The following is a 25,360-nucleotide window of genomic DNA, read 5'->3' on the forward strand; positions in this document are numbered from 1 at the left end:
CGAGCCCGAGCTCATCGCCCTCCCTTTCTCTGCCCCGGCCCAAATATAGCCTCTTCCGGACCGCTCGGGGGCGGGCACGGGGAGCGCCCCGAGGTGTGGCCCGTCCCGTCGTGCAGGAGAGGGGACGAAACCGCGCTGCCCCGGGCCGTCGGGGGGAGGAGGGGGCGTCGGCAGCAGGCAGCCGCCCCCGCCGAGGAGGAGAAACTGTTAGTCACCGGGGAGAAGTCCCGGGCAGGTGTGTGTGTGTGTGTGCTTCGCACGGCAGGTGGGCCGGGAAGCGAAGCCAGCCCCGTCGCCGGCCCGGGGCTCCCCGGCCCTGCCTCGCCCTTTTGTTCCCCCCCCCCCCCCCCGAGGTGTTTTGTGCCCCCTGGGTGGTCGCGCTGCCACCCCCTGCTCCCGCAGACCACCTCCGTCGGGCTGAGGAACGGTGATAGATAGCGACGTTTAATGATTAATTCTGCTCAGATCCACCGGTGCCTTTTGAACTCTTTCCTATAAGCGCTTAACAGAAATCCTGATAATCCCGGAGTTAGCTTAGGAAAAAACAAACCAGACACCTGTCTATACAGAACACGCTTCCTCAAGGATCTTTCTGCTATTTTTCCCCCTAAAACACTACAGTGAAGTATATGTTTGATTACTCCCCTTTAGGATTGCTCTGAAGTGAATCGCTCTGGCACAGGAGTATCTGCACTTTCCTCGTTGAGAAAACAAAGCCTTCGGTACCGTGTCCCTGAGCAGTTAGTCCTTACCAGGAACATACGAAATTGTAGGTAGTGCAAAAACCCTGGCAACGTTACAGAAGACGAAAGGTAGGAAAGCTTGCTGCTGGTTTTAGAATTACTTTCCAAAGTGGAAGAGTGATGCCAAAATGTAAGACAAAAAGAAGGTGTGGTACACCTTTTTCTGAATCTTTTCTGAATTTATTAATTCAGTTTAAAAAAATCTTTCTGAAAGATACATTAGTGTCCTGAAAACTAAGTTATTTTAGTAAAGGAGAAAAAGAACGACATTCTGCATTTATGAGAAATCGTTATTTCCAAAGACAGTTGAAACTTCCTCTTAGCAGTGTTTATATTCGCTGTACAATACAAACATGTTGCCACTCCTTTTACATGCAAACCTAAGTTAATGAAACTGTTTAAAACCTTTGCATATTCTGAAAGTAAGCACAGGTTAGCGGTCTGTGCCATTTTGTCTCTGTGTGAGCTGTGTTTGTGTTGCATCTCTGTTTTCATATTTACTATAGTCCACAATGGCCTGCTGAAATCGACGAGCTCTCTCTGATGGGTCTGAGTTAAATGACTGTTCTCTAGGTCTGCTCCTAGTACAGTCTGAATAAGACTTCTCCAGATTTTTTTAATTCTTCTTGCAGTTTTGAGTGGCTTATTAATACTCTTCTGGTACAGTTTTCAATGACTCAAATTAACAACATCATCTTAGCGAAGTGAAAACTTGGGAAGACTTTAAAGTCTCTCATGGACTTTTCACATTGTTGCTGTCAGATGATGGCATTCTGCAGAAAGATGGGCAGGATCAATAGGCTCAGAAATGCCTGTCTTATTGTAAAGCTCATTTTGTGTGTAAATGTATTGTTTTTTTCAAGATGAGGAGTTACCCTGTCATGTCAAATTGCCAAGCTAAACTACATAGACCTTAAAAACAGGGAACAGTACACTTCATGACAGGTTTTTGCCTTTTGTTTTGTTTTAATATTGTAACTTTATAGAAACAGGACAGAGTGAGCACATGCTAATCCTTCTTGTTCTCCTGGCTCTTGTTTAGTATAGGTAAACCTCTGTGCCTAGTATTAATAATCCAAGCCTTAGTCTGCAGTCTTGAAACCTCATAGTGGCTACTACTGGAAGTAAAGCTGCTTCTTCCACCACCTCCAAATACTGGACAAGTCTTTGTTGTCAGTATACAAAAAACAGCCATAACCTTCAGTGTGTAAAGGTTGAATGGACTTATGATATTTGTGTGGTCTGAAGAAGCCCGTCACAGTGTGTTTTGGCCTTGTAGTGTGACACATTACATGTTCCCTGAACTATCAGCATTAGAAAGCCAAACCATAACTAGTGGAAAGATAGGTGCACCATGTTGCATTTGATTTGGCTCCAATTTGCAGGAACCGATGCAGGTCTCATTATCTTCAATTTCTCCAGCTTTCCAAATCAAAATAAATTCTTGTTTATACATATGGACGTTGCTTAGTATTTTGGAAATTGAGAGAGTTGCTCTACACAATGTCATTACCCAGCAAAGCAATGGGAGTGAAGGACCATTCTCAGTTGCATTAATTTTACCGTCTTTCCAGGTTATTTTGAGGGAAGCTTCTCTGCAGAATCTAAGCCAGTGGAGCAGGCATATGGTCAAAGAGATAAAACAATCCAGGTATTGAAATAGCTTAATTACAGAGACAACTCAGTGTCTGGGGCTTAGAGAGGAGAACGGTTTTTTGAACATTTTGTAGTTATACAAAAGGCTTTTTTTGGGGAAATGCATGATTTTGTTCAATGGCTATTCTAAACTGACTTTCCCCAGTGTACAGCTCTCAAGGTAAGATCTTGCTTACTGGTTAAAAACAGGAGAATTTTATCAGCTGTTGGACATATCTCCTCTTAGCAAATAGCTGAATGCCAATTAGGCAGTACAGTGTAGGATAGATGTGGTTTACACTTATGAAAGCATAATTACAGCTCACACCAATTATAATTTAAATGCTACAAACACATTTCTGGTTCTTACATATATATAAAATTGTTTTGATCACTAGGCTTTAGGGGATATGTAAACTCATATTCGAGAAACCTGGGTGATCTGTGTTTTTCAACTTTTGCTCTCCAGTTCATATCTGCTCCAGATCTCTTTGGAGAATAAATTTAGTTCAGTTCACTTAAGTATTACTTGAAGAACTGTGGGTGCTGGTGGGAGACTTTCTGTTGACTCAGCGAACTGTGGATCAGGTCCGAGGAGATAAATTCAGCTCTTTCAGAAGCCAGTAAGAATTAGTGTGATAATGGGATCTGGCCTGGGTCTTTACAACGTAACTTGCAGGTGTTCCCTAGAACTTGGGTGAGTGGTCTTGTGACACTCCACAGGCACAGAAAAGGGATAAAATCTGCTTTCAGGGAAAGTTGCAAGAATCTATGAGTCACTCCTGAACTATCAGGAAATGATGCAAGGTGGGGCTGTGACATGTATTGTGGTCAGCAGATCGGAGAGATGAGTAGGGAGAAGATGGTCGGTTTCATTGGAGTATTTGGCAATCCAGCTCTAACTGAGATTTTCTGGAGGCTCCAAACATCGTTGGTTTGGGGTGTGCTCTTCTGAGGATGTCCCTAAAAATAGGCCAAGTATTATGCCAAAGTGCAAAACAGTGCTACTAGTGTTTTCCCACAAAATTAATGCTTTTTGAAAATTCATGATGACTTTCAACTGATTAAGGCTGATGAAGTTAGAAACGAGCAGAAACAGTCTTGTGCTCAGAAATGAAAACAGGTTTGTGTTTTTTTGTTTGGTTGTTTTTTTTTTTGATGGTAGACTGTTATATACATTGTCTAAGTTACAGACAATTATATGTTATATATAAACTAAGGAACTTTTTATTAGGACACATTTAGAATGTGTTCAATCTTTTTCTTTCTTTTTTTTTTTTTTGCAGACTATACTCTCTACATAGAATGGACCGTAGGAAGGACCCTTGAAAGTACCATAGAAAGAGGACAATACTGAGAAATAATATATAATATCTTGTCCATGATGTGTTTCTGACGATTCCAGACCTTCACAAACCAGTGTATGCTGCTGATCAAAGAACTGTAATAACATTGCCATTTTTATTTCCTGGAGGACTGAAAAACACTACATATGTCCTGGTTTCAGTTAGGATAGAGTTAATTTTCCTCCTAGTAGCTGGTAGGGTGCTATGTTTTGGATTAGGATGAGAAGAGCGCTGATAACCTGCTGATGTTTTAATTGTTGCAGAGCAGTGTTTACACCAGGCCAAGGACTTTTCGGCTTCTCGCTCTGTCCTGCCAGCGAGCAGGCTGGGGGTGCAGCAGGAGCTGGGAGGGGACAGACCCAGGACAGCTGACCCAAACTGGCCAAAGGGGTATTCCATACCATCTGGGGTCATGCTAAACAATATATAGGGGTGGCTGGCCGGGGTGGGGGGCCGGCTGCTTGGGGATAGGCTGGGCATCAGTCAGCAGGTGGTGAGCAATTGCATTGTGCATCACTTGTTTCGTACACATTATTATTAGTAGTACTATTATCAATATTATTATTATTATATTCCTGTCTTAATAAACTGTCTTTATCTCAGCTCACAGGCTTCACTTTCCCGTTTCTCTCCCCCATCCCAGAGAGGGAGGGGGGAGGGTGAGCGAACGGCTGTGTGGTGTTTAGCTGCTGACCGGGTTAAACCACAACAACATAGCAGGTAAGTATTATCTTTATGTGAATAATGAGAACATTGAGAGTAATACAGAACTTAAAAGTTTTGGCCACATGTAGCTGGTCAAATAAAGACCCAGTAAGGAAATAAATGAGCAATCGTGTCTTTTCTGCACGACTGTCTTAACTACTTCTGTACACTGTAAAAAGATAGCTTACATTTTGTGTATTTTTGACCTGTTTCTAAATCATGACGTTTTTTCTTTGAGTAGTAACACAGTTTATGAATGTACCTGTTTATTTTGCTGAAATTTTCATGCACACCGGAGATGAAAATCAGTGCAGAGGCAGTGGCAACACTCATAAACCTGTCCTCAGCTTCAGAAACCTGCACCATCAAGCTTGGGCTGAAAGTAAGAGTATCTAAGGCATACAACTGTTGGTTCAGAGGTTTGTAAAAGTAGACAGGGTGTAGCCACTGGAGAGAGATGCTCATGCAGTTAGTGTGTGTTCTGTCTGTATCTTTGAGGATTATAGAAACCAACCTGTCTGATACATCATGGCATCCTCACCTTTCTACTAGGGCTTAGTCTTAACTCCAGTGGGTGGGGTCACTAACAGGCTCATCATCATCCCTCTCTTTACTGCCAAGGAAATATGTCTTCATGGCTCTTATACCTACAGCATTTTTACAGCATCTATTGTCAGCATTCAAAGCTGCTTAAAATGTGTAGCACTAGAGGAAAAAAAATGAGTAAGTCTTCATCCAGCCTACTTTGTAGCAGAGAGTGAAGCACAGTAATCTCATACTGTGTCCAATCCCTTAGTATACTCACTGCTTTCGTATAGTTTGGAAAGGGCTTAACAGAAAACATGACATCACAAGCTGTAGTCAGAGGAGCTCCATTTAAACTAAAATAGTTTCAGTTCTGGAATATAAGATTTTTTTTTCCCTTTTAGCCATTACAGATGGAACTTTGTCAAAAGTTAAATTTGTTAAGAACTGTTTGAGAGTCCTAAATAGATTTTAACATGTTTTATTGTGTGACAACATCTCAGTGCTGTTCTAAGAACCAAAACAGATGGTTGTACGGACAGATAGGTGTCCAGTGTGGTGGTATTGGAAGGTACATTAAGTATTTGGAGGTGTCTGCCATTAAATTTCTTTATGTCAGACTTGTCTGTGTGTACAGGTCACTACAAGGCAAGCTTGGGTGTAGATTTACCATATATCAGCTAACCCACGGTAACAGCCTATGGACAGTGTTGTACATGGCAGTAAGCAGAAGACATTTATTCCTTAAAAAAACAAACAAACAAAAAACAAACAAAAAAAAACAAACCAAAATAAAAAAAACCATGAAAACAGGGCCACAGCATTCACACAGGCAGTTTCTATGGAGCAGCTCACATGCTATAAATCCCCACCCAGTCTTACCTCATTGCAGCTTGTATTTGTAGTCAAACCCAAGGCAAAGTTGAATAAATACACGGAAGAGCTGAGCAGAAGCAGCTAAGCCCACAAACACCATTTAGCATAACACAATGGGCACCAAAGAGTAGGGTTAAAAGGAGCGAGGTGTTCCATAGCTGACAGTATGTTTTTTTTTTTTTTCCTTACTGAAATACATTGCTTTTGTGTTGTAACTACTTTCCTATTTCATGAGTTTATCTTTATTTTTTTTTCCAGTTAGCTAGCTATTACCAAAGTTCATCTGTTTCAGTTTGCACTTTAATTTACAGCCCTTGTACTAGTCATTTTATTGCTTCAACCTCTGGGTGAGAAAACTTTTACAATTTGCGATTACTGATCTCGGAGAAACAAGAAAGCTTTTTGACCTGCTGTGGAGTAATTATAGAACCCATTGCTTCTAGGGAGGGCCATTCAATGTTTAACAAACTGTGGCAGTTCTAATTTAACCGTTTGGAGCCTGAACTGTTGGATTGGGGTGAAAAAAAAACATCCAGACTCTTCAGTCTACAATTTAATTAATCTGGTTTTAGTCTGTAAAGTTCTGCCTTCCTGCTACTGAACTTGAGGCTGTTCCTTTCTTAACAGCATGGGGGGATAGCAGCCAAAATATTTGCAAATAAAAATTATTTTCCCTTATTTCAGAAATTATAGCTACGTTATTGCTGATTAATCCTTTAATGGGATGAGTCTGTGAATGCCCTGCCATCAACATAAGGCTCTTGACAATAGAGAAATTACACCATCTTAATTACTAATATTGTTTCATATTATAGAGGCTATAGTCATGGAAAAAGATTCAATTGTGTTCCACGGTGTAAAACCAGAATAAATAGATACCCTGTGTTTGGAAGAGTTTGTGATCTGAATTATGCAACCAGTAAACCAAGAAGTAAATCTAAACTTTGTAATTGGAAAACAAGGTCAGAAAGACAATGCAATTTACAGATTTTGTCCAATTGCAGAATCAAAAACTGGCTAGCTAGAGTTTGAAGGCTCCCACCTATTCTTCATCCACTCAAACAGCTATGAATTTAAGAAATGATGAATTTACCTTCAGGAAAAAAAATAATAGGACATCATTTTGAAAGCACCAAACTTTTTATACTTTTTTATTTCCTTAGATAATTTGCAGCTGAAAGAAATGGCTCTGGGTCATGGTGGTACAGGAGTCTGTTTTATTAGTGCTCTTTGCACAATACAGTATGAGGAAACTGCATGGGCACAATGCGGTAATGAATATCCATGCTTATTAAATGCTCACTAATGTGCAGGATGCAACTTCAAGTTACTTTTAAAAGTTAAAATGTTGTGGGTGGCATCAGAAAGTTGAAAAAAAATTCTTTAAGGGGTACTGTACACTTTGTGTCCTTTCCCCTTGATGTAAAATATGCTGTAAAGAGTTCAGAGTTAATGATGTTGAGAGATACAACATCAGCTCCTCATTTGCCTTATTGAAACATGATGGTGAAGACCTAACATAGTCTCATCTGTTTATTTTGGCAAGTAATTGGAACTCTTCAGGTAAGACTATTTGGTTTCACTTAAAATCAGCACAGAACTGCCAATCCTTAAAAAAAAAGAAACACCAAAAACATAAATGCTTCCACTTTCTGCTTTGAGTCATACAGGATATATCAGTCTATTTACAGTAGAAATGAACAGCAAGTTCAAATTTATGTCCCCAGTACTTTATGTAGATTTGCCGCTGCAGAGCATTTGGCTGATTTGCAGTATGCAGAAGCAGCATGTTTAGACATGCACTGTGTTTGCTGGCAGCCTTGACATTCTTCTGTCATCTGCTGTATTAGTATAGCCAGTACATTTCTTGTTCACTGTGGTATTTCCTTTTTTTTTTTTTTTTTTTTTAATAGTTTCTGACTTTCTCAGCACCTGAGAGTAACCAGAGGTAGTTTTGGATTTATATATTAGAAAATCCTGCTGTATGCTTAGAAGTTCTTTTCAAGTAAACAAAGCAGATGTCAATCTCCATGTCCATCCATCCATCACTGACATATACTTAAGTCGCACTAGATCATTTTTAGTTTTAATCCTACTGTTGCATTTAGTGACAGCAATGATTTAGCTATAAGAATAATTTCTAGTGTCATTAGTTACTGGTTTATGTACCAAAGAGGTAAGCCACATTCAGGTTGTTAAGTGTAGCCCTAGCTCAGGCACCACAACGCTGTAATGATTTGTTTCACACAACTCATCTAAATTCTTACTCTCCCTTTCCAAGTAAAAGAAGCAGGTTACTGGTGATAGATGTGCATTCAGGTGGTTTACCTGTTCCCTTGAAATTTTCTGAAACTTGTTTTGTCTTATTGCACCCTATATTCTAACAGAGTTATTGTATGTCCAGCGTTTGATTTTTAGATGAATGCTTGAGTTTATTTGTGTCTGTAGGAATAGAGTTCTCATCCTGTGTGTTTCATCTAGAACGTATTTGACTGAGAGACTGGGTTCCCCCTGACAAGGGCAGGAGTTCTCTCTAAAGGGAAGAGAACTATTAATTTGTTTCCTCTTATTTTACACTCTGCAATAAGTAGAAAAAGTCTATAATTGGACAAATACACATTATATTTGAACAACGATCTATATTTAGACAAACCAATGTTTCTTTTTCATGACTTCCTTTGAAAAGATATATCAGAAGTTCTTCCAGTGGTACAACAACAACAACAAAAACCTCACTACAATCACAGAATCATTTAGGGTGGAAAAGACCTCTAAGATCATCCACTAGAAAGTCCACTAGAAAGGATACCACATGTCAAAGGCATTTGTTTTCCTACCTTACAAGTATTACTTCAGTGATATTTCTTAATCCATTTTCTTAATCCATGTGTCTCACAACTGGTTTACTGAAAACATTTTTTTTTTTTTTTAATTTAAGAGAAGTAAACTGCTACTTGCCTTTTTCTACCAAGCTACTGGGTAGTTATACAACTATATATCTCTCATAATTCAGTTCCAGAGTATTTATAAAAATCTTTTTTTTCCTGCAAAAAAAAAGATTTTGAAAGAATTACAACAGGTTTTAATCATATATACATACATAAAACAGTTCAAACTGTAATAGCATATAAAGATGAAGAGTAACTCAAATGATCTATCGTCTTCCTATGGGAAGGGTTCTGAATTAAATAATATAAGTCTAGCGCAGGAGACAAGACAATGCTATATTGTCTCAGTTTAAATTGCTTGTAGTGAAATAGTGCCCCCTGATGTTCACTGAGTTACTCGGAAATCAGAGAACTAGCAACAGTCTCCCGGATATGCTTGGATGAATTATTCAACAAACTTCCAAAAACTGTAGTTAATAATACATGTATAAAAACTATAGTTAATACATTAGTAATAAAGGCTGAGAACCAGTTAGCTCCTCTACATCATGCACAGGATTTACAGTCTGGTAAAGTTCTGTTTCCTTCTTGTCACTCTGTTCAAGAACTTCTTACCATATACCCAGTAGAGACCTGAATGTAAGATATACAACTCAGGAATACAAAACAATTGTTTATTAGTAAACATACCTAAAAGATATGCAGAGTTTAATCACTACATTAAGCTCATCACCTCCAAAGAGAAGCCAGAGGACCTTTGCTAGCCAGGCTAGCAACCAGGAAGGTTTTGTGAGCCTCTGTGACTCCCCTGGAATAAATTTTCTGATCTGAGCTGTCAGTTTCAGACTCCCTGATTTTTCCTTTTGGGCTTTATGCCCTTCCATGTTGATGTTTCTCCATGGTGTTTCAAGTTGAATGCTTGAGTAATCCCCATCTCAGCAATCCTACCTTAGTCTCTAAAGTCTTGCAAGGAGAGAAACTTAAAACTGCAAATTTTCTCCCTGCTTTTTCTCACAACTTCAGTTTCCTCAGTCTGAACCAAGCTAGTCTGAACACAGCTAGCATGTATTGCAACTGAACCTTGGGTCTTGGGAGGTGAGGAACCGTACAAAAAGGTTTACAGAGAGTGGATCACTATACCTCTTGAGTAATTTGAACTTGATTGTAACAGATCTTTGAGGGTGAAAAGAAAATAAAAGATCTTGTGATATTTTGTTGCAGAACCAAGGGCTCAAAAAAAAGGAATCAAAAAAAGCTAAACTATTTTAGAAAGGAGAGAGCTGTAGGAAAAAACAGACAAGCCCTGGGAAGCCGGTAAAGATCTACTTTGTAACCTCCTTTTTACTGATACTGTGAGGAATGCAAATCTGAAGGTGTAAGGATTAAGAATGCACACACTTTACAATTACTGCAGCTTTATGTTTTGCAGTCTGCAAAAAATGACAAAAAACTTTCTTCCTACTTTCAATGGTTTGTGTGGTTAAATAGATTTTTCTGTAACTTATCCTTCCTTTGGTTTCCACAGTTATCAAATGATTGGTAACTGATTGCTTGGAGTTCCTTAGACGAAAAGCATTGTGCACAAACAGGAGCACGTGCGTGTAAAAGGTAGGGATTTTTTGTTTGTTTTTAAATAAAGGAAATTTAATGCAGGTTGACTCAATCTGACTGAACACACATAGAAACATCTGTGTTAGAAAAGGCTTTCTAGATCAGTAAGTCCAACCATTGACTTGACCTACCAAGTCCACCATTAAACCATGTCCTGAAATGCCACATCCTCACATCTCTCGCCATGCAGAGATGGTGACTGGCACTTGGCTGGGCAGTCTGTTTCAATGCCTAACCCCTCTTTCCCTGAAAAAAATTCTTCCTGATATCCAATCTAAGCCTTCTCTGGTGCAACTAGATGTGGTTTCCACATCCTACCACTTGTCACCTGAGAAAAGAGGCTGACAACCACCTTGCTGCAACCTCCTTTCAAGTAGTTGTAGGGAGTGATGAGGTCTCCCCTTGTCTCTTCTCCAGACCGAACACCCCCAGTTCCCTCAGCCTCTCCTCACAGGACTTGTGTTCCAGGCCCTTCACCAGCTTTGTTGCTCTATCCTGAGCGGGGATTCTGACCATCCCTGCTTCCCCAAGGATGGAGAACTCTCTCATCTCCTGATCGCTGTGCCCAGAGCGGCCTCCAACCAGCACACCACCCACGGGACCTTCCCTGTTAACAGGCACCAGACCCAGTGGGCCCCCTTCCCTGGTTTTATCCCTCCCCACCTGTGCGGGCAGTTACCCTCCCTCCCGCCTAGCAACAGCCGTGCCCGAGCCTGATTGGCTGGCGCGGCCGGGCGGGCTCCGCCGGAGCGCTGCAGCCCAGCGCCCCCAGGCGGCAGAGGTAGGGCCGGAGGCGGCAGCCTCCCGCGCTCCCATTGGCTGCCAAGGGCGCGACCTCGCGGCCTGAGGGGGACGGCGCTGAGGGGAGAAGAGGCGGGGGGCGGCCCTTGTGAGGGGGCTCGGCCCGCGTGAGGTGGGGCTGCGGCGGGACCCCGGCTTCCTCCGGGCTCAGCTGCTGGGAACCGAAACGGGGTAATTACATACTCAGTGTGAGATTTATTTATTTGTTATTTTTTTTCCCCCCTCTCTGTGTCACAACTAAGTAAGAGCTGTAGATCTAGGGAGGCTGTCTCGCTATACTCTGCGTAGGGACCTTCTGAAGAATTAAAGTTGTTTTCTCGTGTATAAAACGTAGCTTTCCTCATGCTCCGTTTGGTATCCTCTTGATTTTTACTGAAACCTCAGGTTTGTTTCCTTGGTTATGCCTTTATGTTATCTCCTTAATTTACTTAATCTACTTAATTTAAATTTTATACCCAGTGGCTATAACCAAAGGTTATGAAAATAACTTGGCATTTCAAGATTTTATTTTTCATATTATATGGTTTGATTATGGCAATGTTACATTGATTCTATTAACATTCCTTTAAAAATACCCCTTCACAAATAGGAGGGGAGGCATGGAGATTCCTTGGTAGACCTGGATAAATGTGTGACGATCTGACAAACTGCAACTTCTTCTGGAAAGGCGATGTGTTTTCTAATTTTGAATGAAAAATGAACGATTAAGTCTGCTTCCACTGAAAAAGAGCTTCATCAGATCAGAACTAAATTAAACTGCCTAACTGACTGCGTACTGATACAATTAGTTTTTATACCAGCTGACAGACAAAGCTCTGCTGAAAACGCTTCATTTGAACAAAACAATTCTAGAGACATACTACTAAAACTGCCTATTTTTTGTAGCTAACTTCTTCTTCTTTTTTAACAGGAACTTTTTACTTACCAAAATGAGACACAATCTGGTGTGTCAGACACCTCCCACTGTCACTCTGCATGTAAAATCGAGTGCATCCAGATCACATCAGCAAAAAAAACTTGTTAGATTGAAGCGGCCTGCTTCTAAAGACCATCAAGAAAATTGTGAAAAAAGGGTTCTTAGTCATAAATATATACATCCAATGGGACCATGCCTAGTTATTCAGCGTCAGGAAATGACAGCTTTCTTTAAATTGTTTGGTAGGTTAATAATGATAGATATCAGTGTTTTGATTGAACAGTAGAAAACCATAAGTAAGTATGTTTTCTAAACTCAATGATAATTTTGAGACGGCTTTTTATAAATAGTTGCTAATGTCTTTGTCTAAACATATTTTATTGTTATATTCTAGTGTATAAATACTTAATGCTTAAGTTAAAAAATACAAAAAAGGCTACTAAAGTGATGAAAAGCATCTTTTAAAATGAAAAACGAAAACAAGATGGTATGGTACCTCCTTCTACAATAATTTCCCATACCTTACTATTTTCTCTTAGCTTTCAACAAATGCATGTAAAGCAACATACACCTTGTTTTACACAAGGCTTAAAAAAGGCTGGTGTCCCAGTTCTATAAACATGTTATTTATTATAGGAATAAGCATTTAGAGAGAGAAACCGAATGAGAAGAAAATCTGAGGAATTGCTGCCTCTCTTTTGCATTTCTATCTCTTTCATATAAAGTTTTGTATTTATTTAGAAGTGATTGAGACATAGTAGATTACATTTGTTTTCTTTTTTTTTTATTTAAACCTTGAACATTGAAGTACATGTTCACAGAGATATACACTGACCACAAGTAATCAAGCAAGTATTGCCTTGTAAAAGCTGTCAGGTAATCAAGGTGCAGAGATCTCAACAGTCTCTGGTTAATCAGAAACAACTGTACATTACTCAAGGGAACCTTTTATGCAGGAAAAGGTTACATGAATAGAAAAAATACTGGTGATTTTTTCACCTTCACTTGGTATCATGGAGTGAGATGCTGTCAGTAGTTTTTTTCCACCTTACCTTTCTGTTAGTTTGTCTTCTATTTTTTCATACCTAATCCATTTCCCCTGTCAGTTTCTCTGTTCTCTACTGGTGGGTCCAGCTTCTTTCTTTTTGTTTGGTTTAATAAAAGGAACTTTTATTTGTTATTTACTTGTTAATTGTTTATTTTGTTATTTGTTTACATTGACTTTCTAAGAAAAACATTATTGTTTGAAATGCTATGACAATTTTGTTGCAGATGATGATGTGATTCAAGACTTCCTATGGATGGACTGTTGTTGTAAAATTACAGACAAGGTAAGTGTTCTTAGTTAACAGAACATATATTCAGTGAAAATTGACTGTTAATCACTTGATACTATAATGAGAATATTGATACTATAATGAGAATACAGACCATATTTTTTTTTCTAATGTGTTCATGTGGAAACTTCAAGAAACTCAATTTATGCTTTCCTCATTGATAAGAATGAACAAAGTAGTTTTGTGTGAGACAAACATGCTAAGCACTTTAGGAAATGTTATATTGAAATAATATGTTAATACTTAATAATGAATGTAATATTTTACATTTTAAAACAGTATCTTTTGGCAATGACTTTCGTTTATTTCAAGAGGGCTAACTTCACAATAAATGAGCATACCAGAATCAATTTCTTTGTTGCTCTGTAAGTACTCTTAAATTATCTGGTTTATTAGCATAAACTTTGCATTAGTTTATTCCTTTGTTTACATCACTAATGATTCTGATATACAGTGAGACTTCATAACCACTTTGTAGTTGTTTGGGGTTCTATATGAAGCAAAGAAACATAACCTACACATCATAATTAGTGCAAATTCAACACTGTTTCCCTGATGTTCAACCTGAGTAGCAATGAGGGGATGTTCGCATGGGTATTGCAATACATTGCGTGGACTTCTGCTTACAGAACTGTTAATCTGTGAACTTTTTTTAACATTAAAAGAAGTAAATGCAGGATAGTATGTGGCAACATACGTAGAGCTCACGCTTTCTCTTATAAGACCTCGTTTAATATCTTAGCCGTCTTTTAAGTCCTTTTTACTGAAATGTTTCATCATGATGCACAACTCTGGGGTAACTTTATTAATTAAGTTTCTGTCAAGGTGATTTGAGTCAACTGTCAAAATATAGGTAGGTAATTTCAGAGAACTTCTTTTTTGAACACTTAAAAAATTCCTATACATTGAAACGGAGGTGCAATCATAAATCTGTCTTTTCCAAGCCTATATAATTCTATATTATAGGATACATATATAAGGATATATGCTATACCTACAGCGATTAAGTTATTTTCTTTTATAGTGTTACAGAGCTCAGGTCATCTTTTTCTATAATAGCACTTGGCAGCTGCTCTGATTGCACACTAGTGCAAGGAGAAAGATGGCTGTTCCTTCTACCATATGTGGTATTCCAGATAGCATCCATAAAGCATGGAAGAGGAAGTTGTCTGACTCCACTGAAGGGAGAAAAAAAGAGGCCCAGAAGATAACAGAGAATTAGAAAGTGTCAGAGGGTCACATTAGAGTGGGACTGGAGAGAAGACTGAGATTAGGAGCAAGTGAGGAAAAATGGGAAGGAGACTAAAACTAGAAATTTTTTCAGGTATGATTTATAGGAATTCAGTATCAAGTGAAAGCTGTCAGGATATGCTAGTTCTTACATACCTACTAATTTAGGAGGCTCTAGGGTAAAATATTTGTTGTTATAGCTTATGTTTACCTGAAGAATATATGTGGAACTTTCTGGTTAAGAACATATTGTAACACTAAGAGAGAATTGTTTTGTTAGCAATCTTTCTCATGACATTAAGATACAGAACTACTTTAATATTACATTTTTTACTGTTAGAAATCACACTGATATAATGATTCAAGATTGAGTAACACTTACAGACACAAACATATATGTGTTTGAAGGTATCTGGCAAATACAGTGGAGGAAGACGATGAAGAATCAAAGTATGACATTTTCCCATGGGCTTTGGGAAAAAAATGGAGAAAGCTCTTTCCTGATTTCTTAAAGCTAAGAGATCAACTATGGAGTAGAATTGACTACAGGGCTATTGTAAGCAGACGTTGCTGTGAAGAGGTAGGGAGGGTTTTAATATTGTAGATGCTGAAACTACAGTTAATACCAGATAACACTATAGCTCTATACAAACATTTTTACCTTAAAGAGTGTATGCAAGCCATGAGAAGGAAAAGATGCAGCTAAAATGTAACAGCCCATTTACCCTCCATCAATTTTTTTTCTTCTGCTTTCAAAATACAGTCTTTGAAACTATGCTTTTAAGGTAAATTAGAATATCTTAAGTTACGCTGCTGTTAAATGTAGTTTTTAATGAGAAGAATCTTTCTGCTTTATGCAAATATTTTTACTTAAATTTACCATTATTTGTTTCACTCATTCACTGTAGAAATATTTTTGTCTGTGTCTTTACTTTACAAATTTTAAACTGTACACAAAGTAAAACCTTCCAAAGCCTAGCACCTCAGGTGAAATTTTCCTCTTCAAAATTAACAGTATAACTTCAATTGACTTTGTAGGGTAATGGTTTTTCATTGCATTTCAAAAAAGAAAGGATGTATTTTTAACATTCTCTATTAATGCCCTGTTACAACCTGCATTTTTTTTTTTCCAAAAAACATTGGGTGAAAAAAAGACATTCCTCACTTTCCAGATGGCATGTGTCTGTCTGGAAGAGCCTTGACAGGTACTGTTTACTACATCTGGTGGAAAACAAAATCTTATTTGCTCTAGCATCCCATCTCTATGGATGGGATGAGATGTTAATGGGGAAAAATACAAGGAACAAGGCAAGTGTAGAATGCTTTTCCCAGCATACCCTCCCAACTTTTAGCAATTGTTAGTTTAGTGACATGGTTAGTCAGAAGATCCACCTAGTTTAATAGTAAGACACCATCTTCAGTCCAACAAAGCATGAACTGGTATTTGTGATGATTTACACGAATATACAAGGCTATAAAACTTACGTTTCAACATCTGATTCATAACCAGTTCACTTATTGTTGCTTAATGTAGCGAACTTTCTAGTTAGACTGAGGCAGATAAATAATAGATGATATCCACTTCAACTCTCTAGTCTTAATTCTCTGCCATACGTGAATCGGATCCCTTGTTTTCAGCTGCATGTTTGCCAGTTATTTTTATGGTTTCTGATATAATGGCTATTCTGATAGGTAATGGCTATTGCTCCAACACATTATGTATGGCAGCGAGAACGTTCTGTGCACCACAGTGGAGCTGTGAGGAGCTACAACAAAGACGAAGAACAGCTGCCCCGAGGACCTAGTAATACGCCTGTGGACTGTTCGCTTTGTGGTAGGAAAGGAAGATTTGTGCGACTAGGATTATCTTCCTCCTCCTCTTCAACTGGCACGCTGGAGATGACTGAATTACATTCAGCACAGGATATGAAGGACACCTTTCCAGTTGAAAAAATGCTGGTTGACTCTCCTGTTTCTTATGCCCAAGGTATAGTTTAATACTGCAAATAATTTTCAAATAGCTTATGTAACCGAGACAGTATTTGCTGGTTAGACTACTGTAGGGACTACTATGTTCTTCTTGGTGTGACAAGACCCAACCTCTGTGTTAGCAGAAACCTCTACTACAAATGCAGTTACCATTTTCTTTCTTTATTTTGGGAAAACTTTTATACTAACAGCCTTGGACACTGTGGTATCAGGAAAACGACCCGTGTGTTTAAGAATTACTACCATATCTGAACTAATTTTTGCAAAACATTCCTTGTTTTCTTTTTCTATGACACAAATAACATCTTGCTTCAGCCAAACATTTAACTGATACATTCACATCTTGTCTCCTGGAAGTACCAACTGCATTACATGTTAAGTCTGTTCAAAGTGTTTTCGTCTACTACTCTGGCTAATTTTGTGTTCTAGTCTATTTAGGCATTTGTTACTATTTTCACATTATAAATTAAACTGATAATCCTATTTGAAAAGCATTTGGCAAGAAGAAACAGTAAAAATACTGGTGTGTCTGTCACACGAATGGAGTGTGTGTTAGGTGAGTTTTAAGTGCTCTTGTTGAAAGTGGTGTTTTTAGAAAGGGCAGGCTCCTCAATTACAGTCATCAGTTTGTACATACATTAAATCAGCACTTCACACTTCTTTTAAGTGTATCTCTGTCTTTGACAATTGATGGAAGATATCCTTTTAAGGTTGGGAACTGTGTAGAAAATACAACAGTTTATTGTGAAAATTGTTTAATGTAATAGAATCTTTGCATATTGAACTACTCAAAGTAGTCTCCTGAGCCTTTGTATGAGCAGCCTCTATTACATAGAGCAGTTAGGTTAGTTTATTATTTAAGTTACAGTTAAGAGTGGAATACACTTGAGATGTAAATTTCCTGTGTAAGGCCTCAATTATGCAGATAAAGTGCAGTGTTCTTGGTATACACATTTAATATTGGTTACGGTTACAGTTAATTAACCATAGAGTTGCAGTTAATTTATAGCTCTGTTTGTGTCTATTTTAACTATTTGAGTACTTCATCAACTGATCTTTTTCTTGAAGTGAGTACAGCTTTATCAAAAGACCATATTTAGTGTATTTCAGTTTCCCTTACAGTTGTGCAAACATTGTTCTTAGAGAAACTGATAATCACCGGTTGGTACTTAGTAAACTCAGAAGCTGCTTCACTTACATTTCAAAGAGAAGATACTGATGCACTATTTTCTTACTTTTTTTTTTTTCTCTTGATTTCTGGTAGACTGTCAGAGCCAGTCCAGGAAAGGCAGACGGGGTAGCATCTTGAACCAAGACAAATCCATGGATTGGTTTACAAGCAATGAAGAATGAAAAACACTGAATGAGACAAATACTGCGATTTGCAGAAAAATGTGTTGCATGGTAGTACCATACATAATGATTCTGTTAAAACATTCCCCTTAAATCACACACAGGATTTAAGAGTTTATAGGCAGTAGAAATCAGAGCAGAAATTACTTAAGTTACACAACTTGCAAAACACAGCTATTTTGTAACAGTTTATTCTGATACAACACTCAAATTAGTAGCTAACATCACAGCAGCATCAAGAACGCAGGGGTCGAAACTTTCTCAGCTTGGTGAGGAACGCTAATTGAAAAACAGAACAAGTTACTACTTCAGTATTTCAATGTAAAATTTTTAGTTTATTATAAATGTTATGATTTCATGATGTAGCAACATGTGAAGTCCTAGTACAAAAAATATATATATAGAATACACTTAGTGTCTCACCTGAATGAGCATCCTGCCACTTAGATGGTCTAGCAACGTAAGGTACTGAGCAGTATGTTTCAGCATCATCAGAAAATGATTCTGTGAGAAGTACATCTTTTTGTAATTCTTTCCAGCAAGTTTTCAAAGAAAAACAACAACAAAACAGAGTACAGTTAGCAACGCACATGCACTATTCCTTGACATCTTTTCATTTTCTTACTGTTTTTCTTAAATTGCTTTGTTGCCATTTATCAGTACATTCAGACCTCTGTGCTCTACTACAGAATTTACAAGTATATATATAAGGTATATTTTCTAGATTTGTTAAAACAGCACAATTAGCATACGGAGTACAGTGGTAACATTTCTTCTATGGAATCCTTGAGCCCAGCAGGGTTCTCTAAAACAGCAATAGGCTAAGTATGGAGGACTGAATTCTATTTGAAAATAGTAGTGGAAGGACAGTCATTTTGTACATGCTGACTGCCATTTATTTTCTATTTAGTCTGGATTTTTAATAAGATATTTAAATAACCATTAATAAATCCTTTTTCAAACCTGACAATGTCTAGGTTGTCCAAAAGCTTGTTTATAGCTGATCTCGAGGAAAAGAAACACAGCCCTCATCTTCCTAAAACAAACAACTTTGCCTTCATTGTATCTTTACGTTATCAAAATTCTAATAACAGGCTAGCTCATTAACAATAACGTTCTTACCATTGCATTCAACATCTTTCAGAACTATTTGATCCTGAACATGGATTTCATCATAGTCTTTTTGGTGAGTTCCTTCCTCAATATTTTCTTGAGTTTCCACTGTTTGGCTTGATTTGCAATTCTTGATTTTAGCAGGAAGTACCAACCATTTTCTATGAGTTACCTCAGCAATACTTTCACACAAAAATGGGAGCTTGCAGGTCCGTATTCTGTCTAAAAGGTCAATAACCTGCGTGATGCTTTTGAAGAAATGCAAAGGATAAATATTTTGAAAACTCAAATCAATATAGTAAACTTAGCCTCAATTCTATTGCCTTTGTCACATTCTTCACCTTTGTTTATACAAGTCCTTCGATTTTAGGGTAAAGGAGCTAGCAACCTGACTACCGAATTGAAAACAGTGCAAAGTTATTTTGAGGATGTCATTAAAAACTTCCACTGACCATAGTTCCTGAAGTACAGACCAAAAGATATAGCCAAGTGTAATTTATACAACTCCTAAAAAAGGAAATAAATGAAAAATGCAAAGAAAGTTTTTTTTTTTTTTAATTACTACATTTACATTGGATGTATGTTTTAGGAGATGCTTGGTTTTGTAACAATTTCAGGTGATGCCTGAACAAATTTCTGAGTGCCAGAAGGTAAATACTTACTTTGCTAAATATACAGTGCATACACCACCCTGCTTAAGACTTGGGTATACAACAGATAAAGCAGACTGAGGGTTAATCATATCCAGAGTTATCTGCAAGAGAAAGATTTTTTTTTCCGTAACAACAGTGTTTGAAAAACAACACTTATGTATGAAAAATGAATGCATACTATAGCAGCTTGTAACTGCAAACTAATTTTATTACTGCCTCTGAACAGCTTAGAGAAACACCAGGTCCCAACATTTACAAATCAAAGTCCATGCTACTTCCAAATGAATTTCTATTAACACAAGTCATGTTTCACCAACACATTAGTCCTGTGGAAACGTTAAACCTCCTCCTAATTAAACTCCACACTGTTCACCTTAATAAAAACTTCTGTAAGACTACACTTACAAACAGCTTTAGATGTCCTGTTTACAAATGTTAAAAAGTTCAATGCATCTGCATAATACAGTGATCACACTATAGTTTCAATGTCTAACTTGCTCCTTGTTTCAAGATTGAGAAAACTTCTTTGTCAATTTATCCATCTTTTGCTAGAAAACTATTCAAACTGAAATGGTGAGAAAGGATGCACCCGATCCTTCCTGTGGATTGTCAAAAGGTTTCAAAAATGGTATTTTTGTGATATTTTGTTTCTTCACTTAAATCCTTTAACACAATTGTCATTTATTTGAAGAGTTAATAGAAGTAGTTTGTTTGCTTAGTAACATTATGTATTCCATAGAGCTGATAGCAAAGTGTTTAAGTATTCGTATTTTAATAAGCTTGTATATTTTCCTTAACGTTTGAAATGTCTTACTCAAATACAAAATTTTCTGCATTTCTCCAAAATACAAGAAAATAAGTATATCTTTGCTTACAAGACAACAGTGATTAATTTTAATATTTCTTGACTATAGTATATCACTCTTACATGGGAAAGTGTAATTGAAACCTTGAAATACCCATAACCTGATGAAAAAATCATGGTGTTTCTTTCACTGATGATCATCCGATTGCTTTTGCAATCACGTTAGATTTGGGGATCCCACTGCAAGTGTGAGCACTAGAGGTTTCAAATTATATAGAAAATATAAGCATTGATTTATGTCATATGAGGGGATTTTTATTGCACTTACTGCATCAAATGTTACAGATTTCATATCCTCAGCAGCTGTTGAGATGTCTTTAAGAATGAAATCCACATTATCTGGCCACTCTTCCATATGCCCTATTTCCCATGCAGCACGCCAGTGCCTGTAATTCTTCTTTGCTAAATTGTGATGGTCATCTCTGATTTCATAACTTACAACTCGTCCTTTGGGCCCAACTTAAAACAAACAAAAATACTAGATTTACTACTTTTTTCCCCCATCCACAATAAAGAATTTAGGAAAAAGTAGCATTGTAAGTGACAGAAGCATGCTGTTAAATCTCAACTTCACTTTAGGAAATAACCACATATGAAACAATCAATTACAATTTATTATTTCCCTTATATTTAAAACAAGTATACACAGATAAAGTGCTGGGTTAATTATTGTATAGACTGAAATCAGTCAATACACAGATAGAAACAAAACATATTTATAGCATTGCAAACTATTCCTAAGATGTCCTCCCAAAGTAACTCCTGCAGCAAGAGTTGACTTGAGCATCTGTGGCCCAATCTACTCATGATTTATCTACTACAGTTACCAGAGGTAGCAGCTGAAAGAGCTGTAATGTAGGTCACTACTCACAGATACTATGCAGAGGACAGCTAGTCACTGCTTCTGTTGTTAATAAGATTTGAAAATGATGGTTTTAAATATTTTATGATCCTGATTTGTTTGTTTGTTTATTAAAAACAAAGGTGTGCTGTTCTTTCTCCACCTTTCCCTTAATCAGAATTGAGGAAGGGATAAGAAACCCCCCAGACCTGCTCGATGATCTCAGTCCCATAGACGAATTTTCCTAATGTACTTCCTGATTTACACATGGTTGTGTTAGTTTCATGTTATTGTTTATGACCATTATAAATTACTTTATTACTTGTTTTAAGTTTTGCTATCTTGAAATTTACTGTACAATATTATTTGTAAAGGAAGTGTTAGCAGGCTATCCAGGCAAAGCCAGCAATGTATACATTGCTGTATCATTCTATACTTGCATTATTCTAATTTCTCAAACCAATCATACCATTCACTTCTCCTTGATACTTTTTAATGGGCAAATATAGCTTTCTGCAGGTAATGTTCCATGACTTTTTAAGCCATTTTAAGGTGGAGTCAGCAGACTCCTTCCCTCACCTATTTGATCCCACTGTGAATCCAAAAAAAAAAAAGCAACAAAATAAGGGACAGGCTTCCTGCCAATCTCTCCATGATCTAACTCACCCTGAGGCCAGAATCAATATGAAAGGAGGGAGGATTTTAGTCTTCTTAGATCATCTTAAACAATTGTAGAATTGCAGCACAAACTTCTTATTACTCAAAATTAAAAATTTGGAAATATTTGAAGAATAAAACTGTTCACCTTGGAGTCAGTCTTACTCCTTACTCTGCTCATTCTAAAGTTTCCTACATTTTAAAACTGACTTCCAGAAAAATAAGGACAACCAGTTATCTGGAAAAACAAAATAAAACAAAACACCTCCATTATAGTGAAGCTGCAGTATGTGAGGTTTGCATACATCACAGTTTCTACTTTTCAAAGATCTTACTGTTATGGTAAGTGTCACATTCTTAACATAGTCCTAACTTTGTCCTGTTGCATGTCAGTAGTTGCTGGAAAACAATAAAGGACAATGGAACACAAAACACTAAATGAATAACACAAGGAGAGAATATTAATCAAATTTGATAACTCAATGAGAATTTTGGAAATTTCTGTGGACCTTGGTAATGCATCCACTGTATTTAAATTTCAGCATTTACCTATGTAGCAGCCATTTTTCTTGTTGGGTAACACTGTATTAAATGGTGGCAAAATTAGCCACTATTGGGAAAGAGCAAGTCAAATCTATTAATTTCCAGGCCAGCACTAAATTGCATCAAACTGTAACTAGAGCTGTTTGTATTTGGTGCTGATTTAAGTTCAAGATACTTGAGAATAGCAATACAATCTTGTACCTTTTTTCCCCTCTCCTCGAAACAGAACTGAACAGATGCACAAGGACTGCTTTCTTCACATGGGTAAGGTGAATGATCTGGTGATGCAAAGGATTTTGTTGACTTTCTACGGTTACAGCTAAATTCAAGTAAGCGATCAGAAGGAGACAAGACCGAAAAAGGAGAGGAATAATCTGCAAGTCCATACGTGCTTGGATGGAATAGCCGTAGTGGACTGAATACCCAGTGCAAAAAACTCCTTTGCTGTCTTTGGCAATAACTAACTATTGCCTTAGCAAACAACAAGCATTCAAGCTTTTTCTTCAGATTTAGGGTCTGCATGTAGGGGAAGAAGGGAAAAGATAAAGGCTCTTACTTTCCCTCTAAATACATTTCTGGAAAGAGAAGCTTTCCTCTTCTGTTTTGCCAGTTTCTAGCTCCCAAGACTGCAACGGTTGCTTTGAGATTTTTCCATACTATCTTCAAAATCCCATCAAGGGACCCCAGAAAAGTTATTGCAGAAAGGTGACTGAAAGCGACTGAATAATAGTACATGGCAGAGAGAGGGTGAGGGAGCTGAGGTACACCTGCTGACCTCAAAACCTGTATCTAACATACATCAAGACGACCTGCAGTTGAGTGAGCTTTGGTCAGCTTTTAACGGCTTATTAAAATAAGTGTTTTCAGCTTATGCCTGGTGGAGATTACTGCAGCTAAAACAAAGAACTAAGAACGAACTGCTCTGTTCATTTCAGCAGGGGGCTCTCCAGATTCCCTCTTTGGCTGCTTACATGCTCCTGCTGATTTTAAGCTCATGAGATGGATCTCAGCACTCTAGTTTACACAATTCCCTTATTGTAACCACTCCTAATTCCTCATTTTCTCCTCAGCAGTAAGACCTGGCATCCTGGAACAGAATCGGATAGCTGGCATTAGTAACATACCTGCTCAATACTAAGCAACCTCAGAAACATTCATGTTTGAAAAATTCATGACTTTCTCCTTAAGGAAGTTTCTCTATCAGGAGCCCATCGATCAAACTACTCTGAAGTGTGGTCCACTACCAGGATGCCTACAGATGAGATGAAGTTTAAGGGTGAGGTTTCTCCTCAAACAACTACAAAACAGACTCCAGCAAGACTAAACTATCTACGGGGTACTGCAAAGAGGTTCTGCCTACCTACTGCCCCAGTCAGCGATGTCAGTGCCTATCAATTCCCCGCTGCAGACACCATCTCTCTTTTGGCCATGCAGGGAGCAGGCTCAGGGCGCTAAACTAGTGGGAAACTAAACCTAGAGCCTAGACAAAGGAAAAGAATAGATATCTGCCAAGTTATGCCGCAAACCAGCTGTTAATGGAATTGGATGGTACAAACACAACAGCGGTGATGAGTGCAAACAAAGGCTGCCCATCTGCTAGAGCGCTGAAATCTAGCTCCAACCAGGCTAGCTGGAAGGAAAACAAACATTTTCACTAGTACCCAGCAATCTCATTACTCCGATGGTCCAATGAGAGGGGGAAAAGAAAATGGAGAAAGGTGCGAGACAGGAAGATGGGCCTAATAAGCTAGAAAGCCAACAGTACCAAGAGGTAAAATTCAGCTTTCTGTAGGACCTGTATGGACCGTTTGCATGCCAACACTCAAAGTACAGTCAAAATGCAGTCCCTGCCGCAGGCCTGACAGAGATGGAGTTATTCTTTAAGTTAAAACTGAATCTGCTGCAGAACTTTTAAGATTTGACCGCAACTCCCTGACCATCAGACATGCCACATGCCCTAAGGGCATGGCCCCGCTTCCACCTCCCCTGCCCCGGCTCTCACCCGCTCTGGACAGGAACAAGCTGAGCGCCCCGGACCCGCTGCCAGCCTCCAGCACGGTGTCCCCGGGGTGCACGTCCATCATCAGCAGCATGGCGCTGACGTCCTGCGGGGAGGAGAAGCGGCACGTTACCGGCGCGAAGGGGTCTCCCTCGGCCCCGTGTCCCCCCGACCCCGCCTCGGGCACCTTGGGGTAGGCGATGGCGGGCCCGCGGGGCATGAGCAGCACGTACTCCTCCAGCGAGGGCCGCCTCACGAGCAGCCGCCCGCCGCCCGCCAGGCGCAGCAGCTCTCCGGGCGGCCGCCCGATGATGTGCTCGTGCGGCAGCAGCCCCCCGGGGGCGGCCAGCGCCCCGCCCGCCGCCAGCCGGCACAGCAGCCGCACCGGGGCCCGCTGCCTGCGCGGCGCCTCCGCCAGCGCCAGCTCCCCCGCGCGGAACGGCACCGGCACCGACCGCGCCGCCCCCTCCTCCTCCTCCTCCCCCCGCTGCTGCTCCTCCTCAGGGGGCCGCGGAGCCCCGCGCGGCCCCGCCGCCCCCAGCTCCGGCGGCAGCATCCGCCGCAGCCTCTCCTCCGGCGACAGCGAGGCCGCCCACGCCGGCCGCCGCCCGCCGGGCGCGCAGCAGAGCCCCCTCCGCAGCCCCCTCCAGGCCGCCATGGCCTCGCCCCGCCCCGCCCCGCCCAGCCCCGCCGGGCCCGGAACGGCGTCACCGGGGCGCGCGGCGCAGGCGCTG

The 25,360-nt window shown here is 39.3% G+C and overlaps 2 protein-coding genes across 9 annotated transcripts; one reads left to right on the forward strand and one right to left on the reverse strand.

Moving 5' to 3' along the window:
• Nucleotides 1–98: 98 nt before the first annotated feature.
• On the forward strand, nucleotides 99–21,580 carry SPDYA (speedy/RINGO cell cycle regulator family member A). 7 transcript variants are annotated; one of them, XM_066993576.1, is made up of 11 exons: nucleotides 99–235; nucleotides 652–812; nucleotides 3,665–3,799; nucleotides 4,328–4,444; nucleotides 10,244–10,326; nucleotides 12,041–12,288; nucleotides 13,319–13,377; nucleotides 13,663–13,748; nucleotides 15,022–15,193; nucleotides 16,306–16,600; nucleotides 17,867–21,580. In XM_066993576.1, exons 6-11 carry the CDS (start codon nucleotides 12,060–12,062, stop codon nucleotides 17,953–17,955), a joined length of 930 nt encoding a protein of 309 aa, XP_066849677.1. In that variant the 5' UTR covers nucleotides 99–235; nucleotides 652–812; nucleotides 3,665–3,799; nucleotides 4,328–4,444; nucleotides 10,244–10,326; nucleotides 12,041–12,059; the 3' UTR covers nucleotides 17,956–21,580. The 7 variants fall into 7 exon arrangements, with proteins under 7 accessions (XP_066849677.1, XP_066849678.1, XP_066849679.1 ...); XM_066993577.1 differs by adding an exon at nucleotides 2,318–2,394 and having other exon boundaries at nucleotides 174–812; XM_066993578.1 differs by having other exon boundaries at nucleotides 174–812; nucleotides 3,665–4,114.
• TRMT61B (tRNA methyltransferase 61B) lies at nucleotides 18,131–25,303 on the reverse strand. 2 transcript variants are annotated; one of them, XM_048078487.2, is made up of 7 exons: nucleotides 24,814–25,303; nucleotides 24,630–24,732; nucleotides 20,855–21,045; nucleotides 19,731–19,822; nucleotides 19,078–19,316; nucleotides 18,379–18,459; nucleotides 18,131–18,234 (listed from the first exon to the last, which is right to left on the reverse strand). In XM_048078487.2, exons 1-7 carry the CDS (start codon nucleotides 25,282–25,284, stop codon nucleotides 18,191–18,193), a joined length of 1,221 nt encoding a protein of 406 aa, XP_047934444.2. In that variant the 5' UTR covers nucleotides 25,285–25,303; the 3' UTR covers nucleotides 18,131–18,190. The 2 variants fall into 2 exon arrangements, with proteins under 2 accessions (XP_047934444.2, XP_066849675.1); XM_066993574.1 differs by having other exon boundaries at nucleotides 18,379–18,486.
• Between the last annotated feature and the right edge of the window lie 57 nt (nucleotides 25,304–25,360).

Source organism: Anser cygnoides, chromosome 3, assembly GCF_040182565.1.
Source record: "Anser cygnoides isolate HZ-2024a breed goose chromosome 3, Taihu_goose_T2T_genome, whole genome shotgun sequence".
Classification (NCBI taxonomy): domain Eukaryota; kingdom Metazoa; phylum Chordata; class Aves; order Anseriformes; family Anatidae; genus Anser; species Anser cygnoides.

Bases quoted from the DNA above. Each gene is read 5' to 3' on its own strand.
- TRMT61B (XM_066993574.1), bottom strand. From the start codon at position 25,284: ATGGCGGCCTGGAGGGGGCTGCGGAGGGGGCTCTGCTGCGCGCCCGGC. The intron at 21,046-24,629 runs GTGAGAGCCGGG...GTTTGTTTTAAG, and splicing joins CTTGTTCCTGTCCAGAGCGG to TTGGGCCCAAAGGACGAGTT. The intron at 18,235-18,378 runs GTGAGACACTAA...TTTTTCAATTAG, and splicing joins GTGGCAGGATGCTCATTCAG to CGTTCCTCACCAAGCTGAGA.
- SPDYA (XM_066993576.1), top strand. From the start codon at position 12,060: ATGAGACACAATCTGGTGTGTCAGACACCTCCCACTGTCACTCTGCAT. The intron at 13,378-13,662 runs GTAAGTGTTCTT...ATTTTAAAACAG, and splicing joins GTTGTAAAATTACAGACAAG to TATCTTTTGGCAATGACTTT. The intron at 13,749-15,021 runs GTAAGTACTCTT...ATGTGTTTGAAG, and splicing joins ATCAATTTCTTTGTTGCTCT to GTATCTGGCAAATACAGTGG.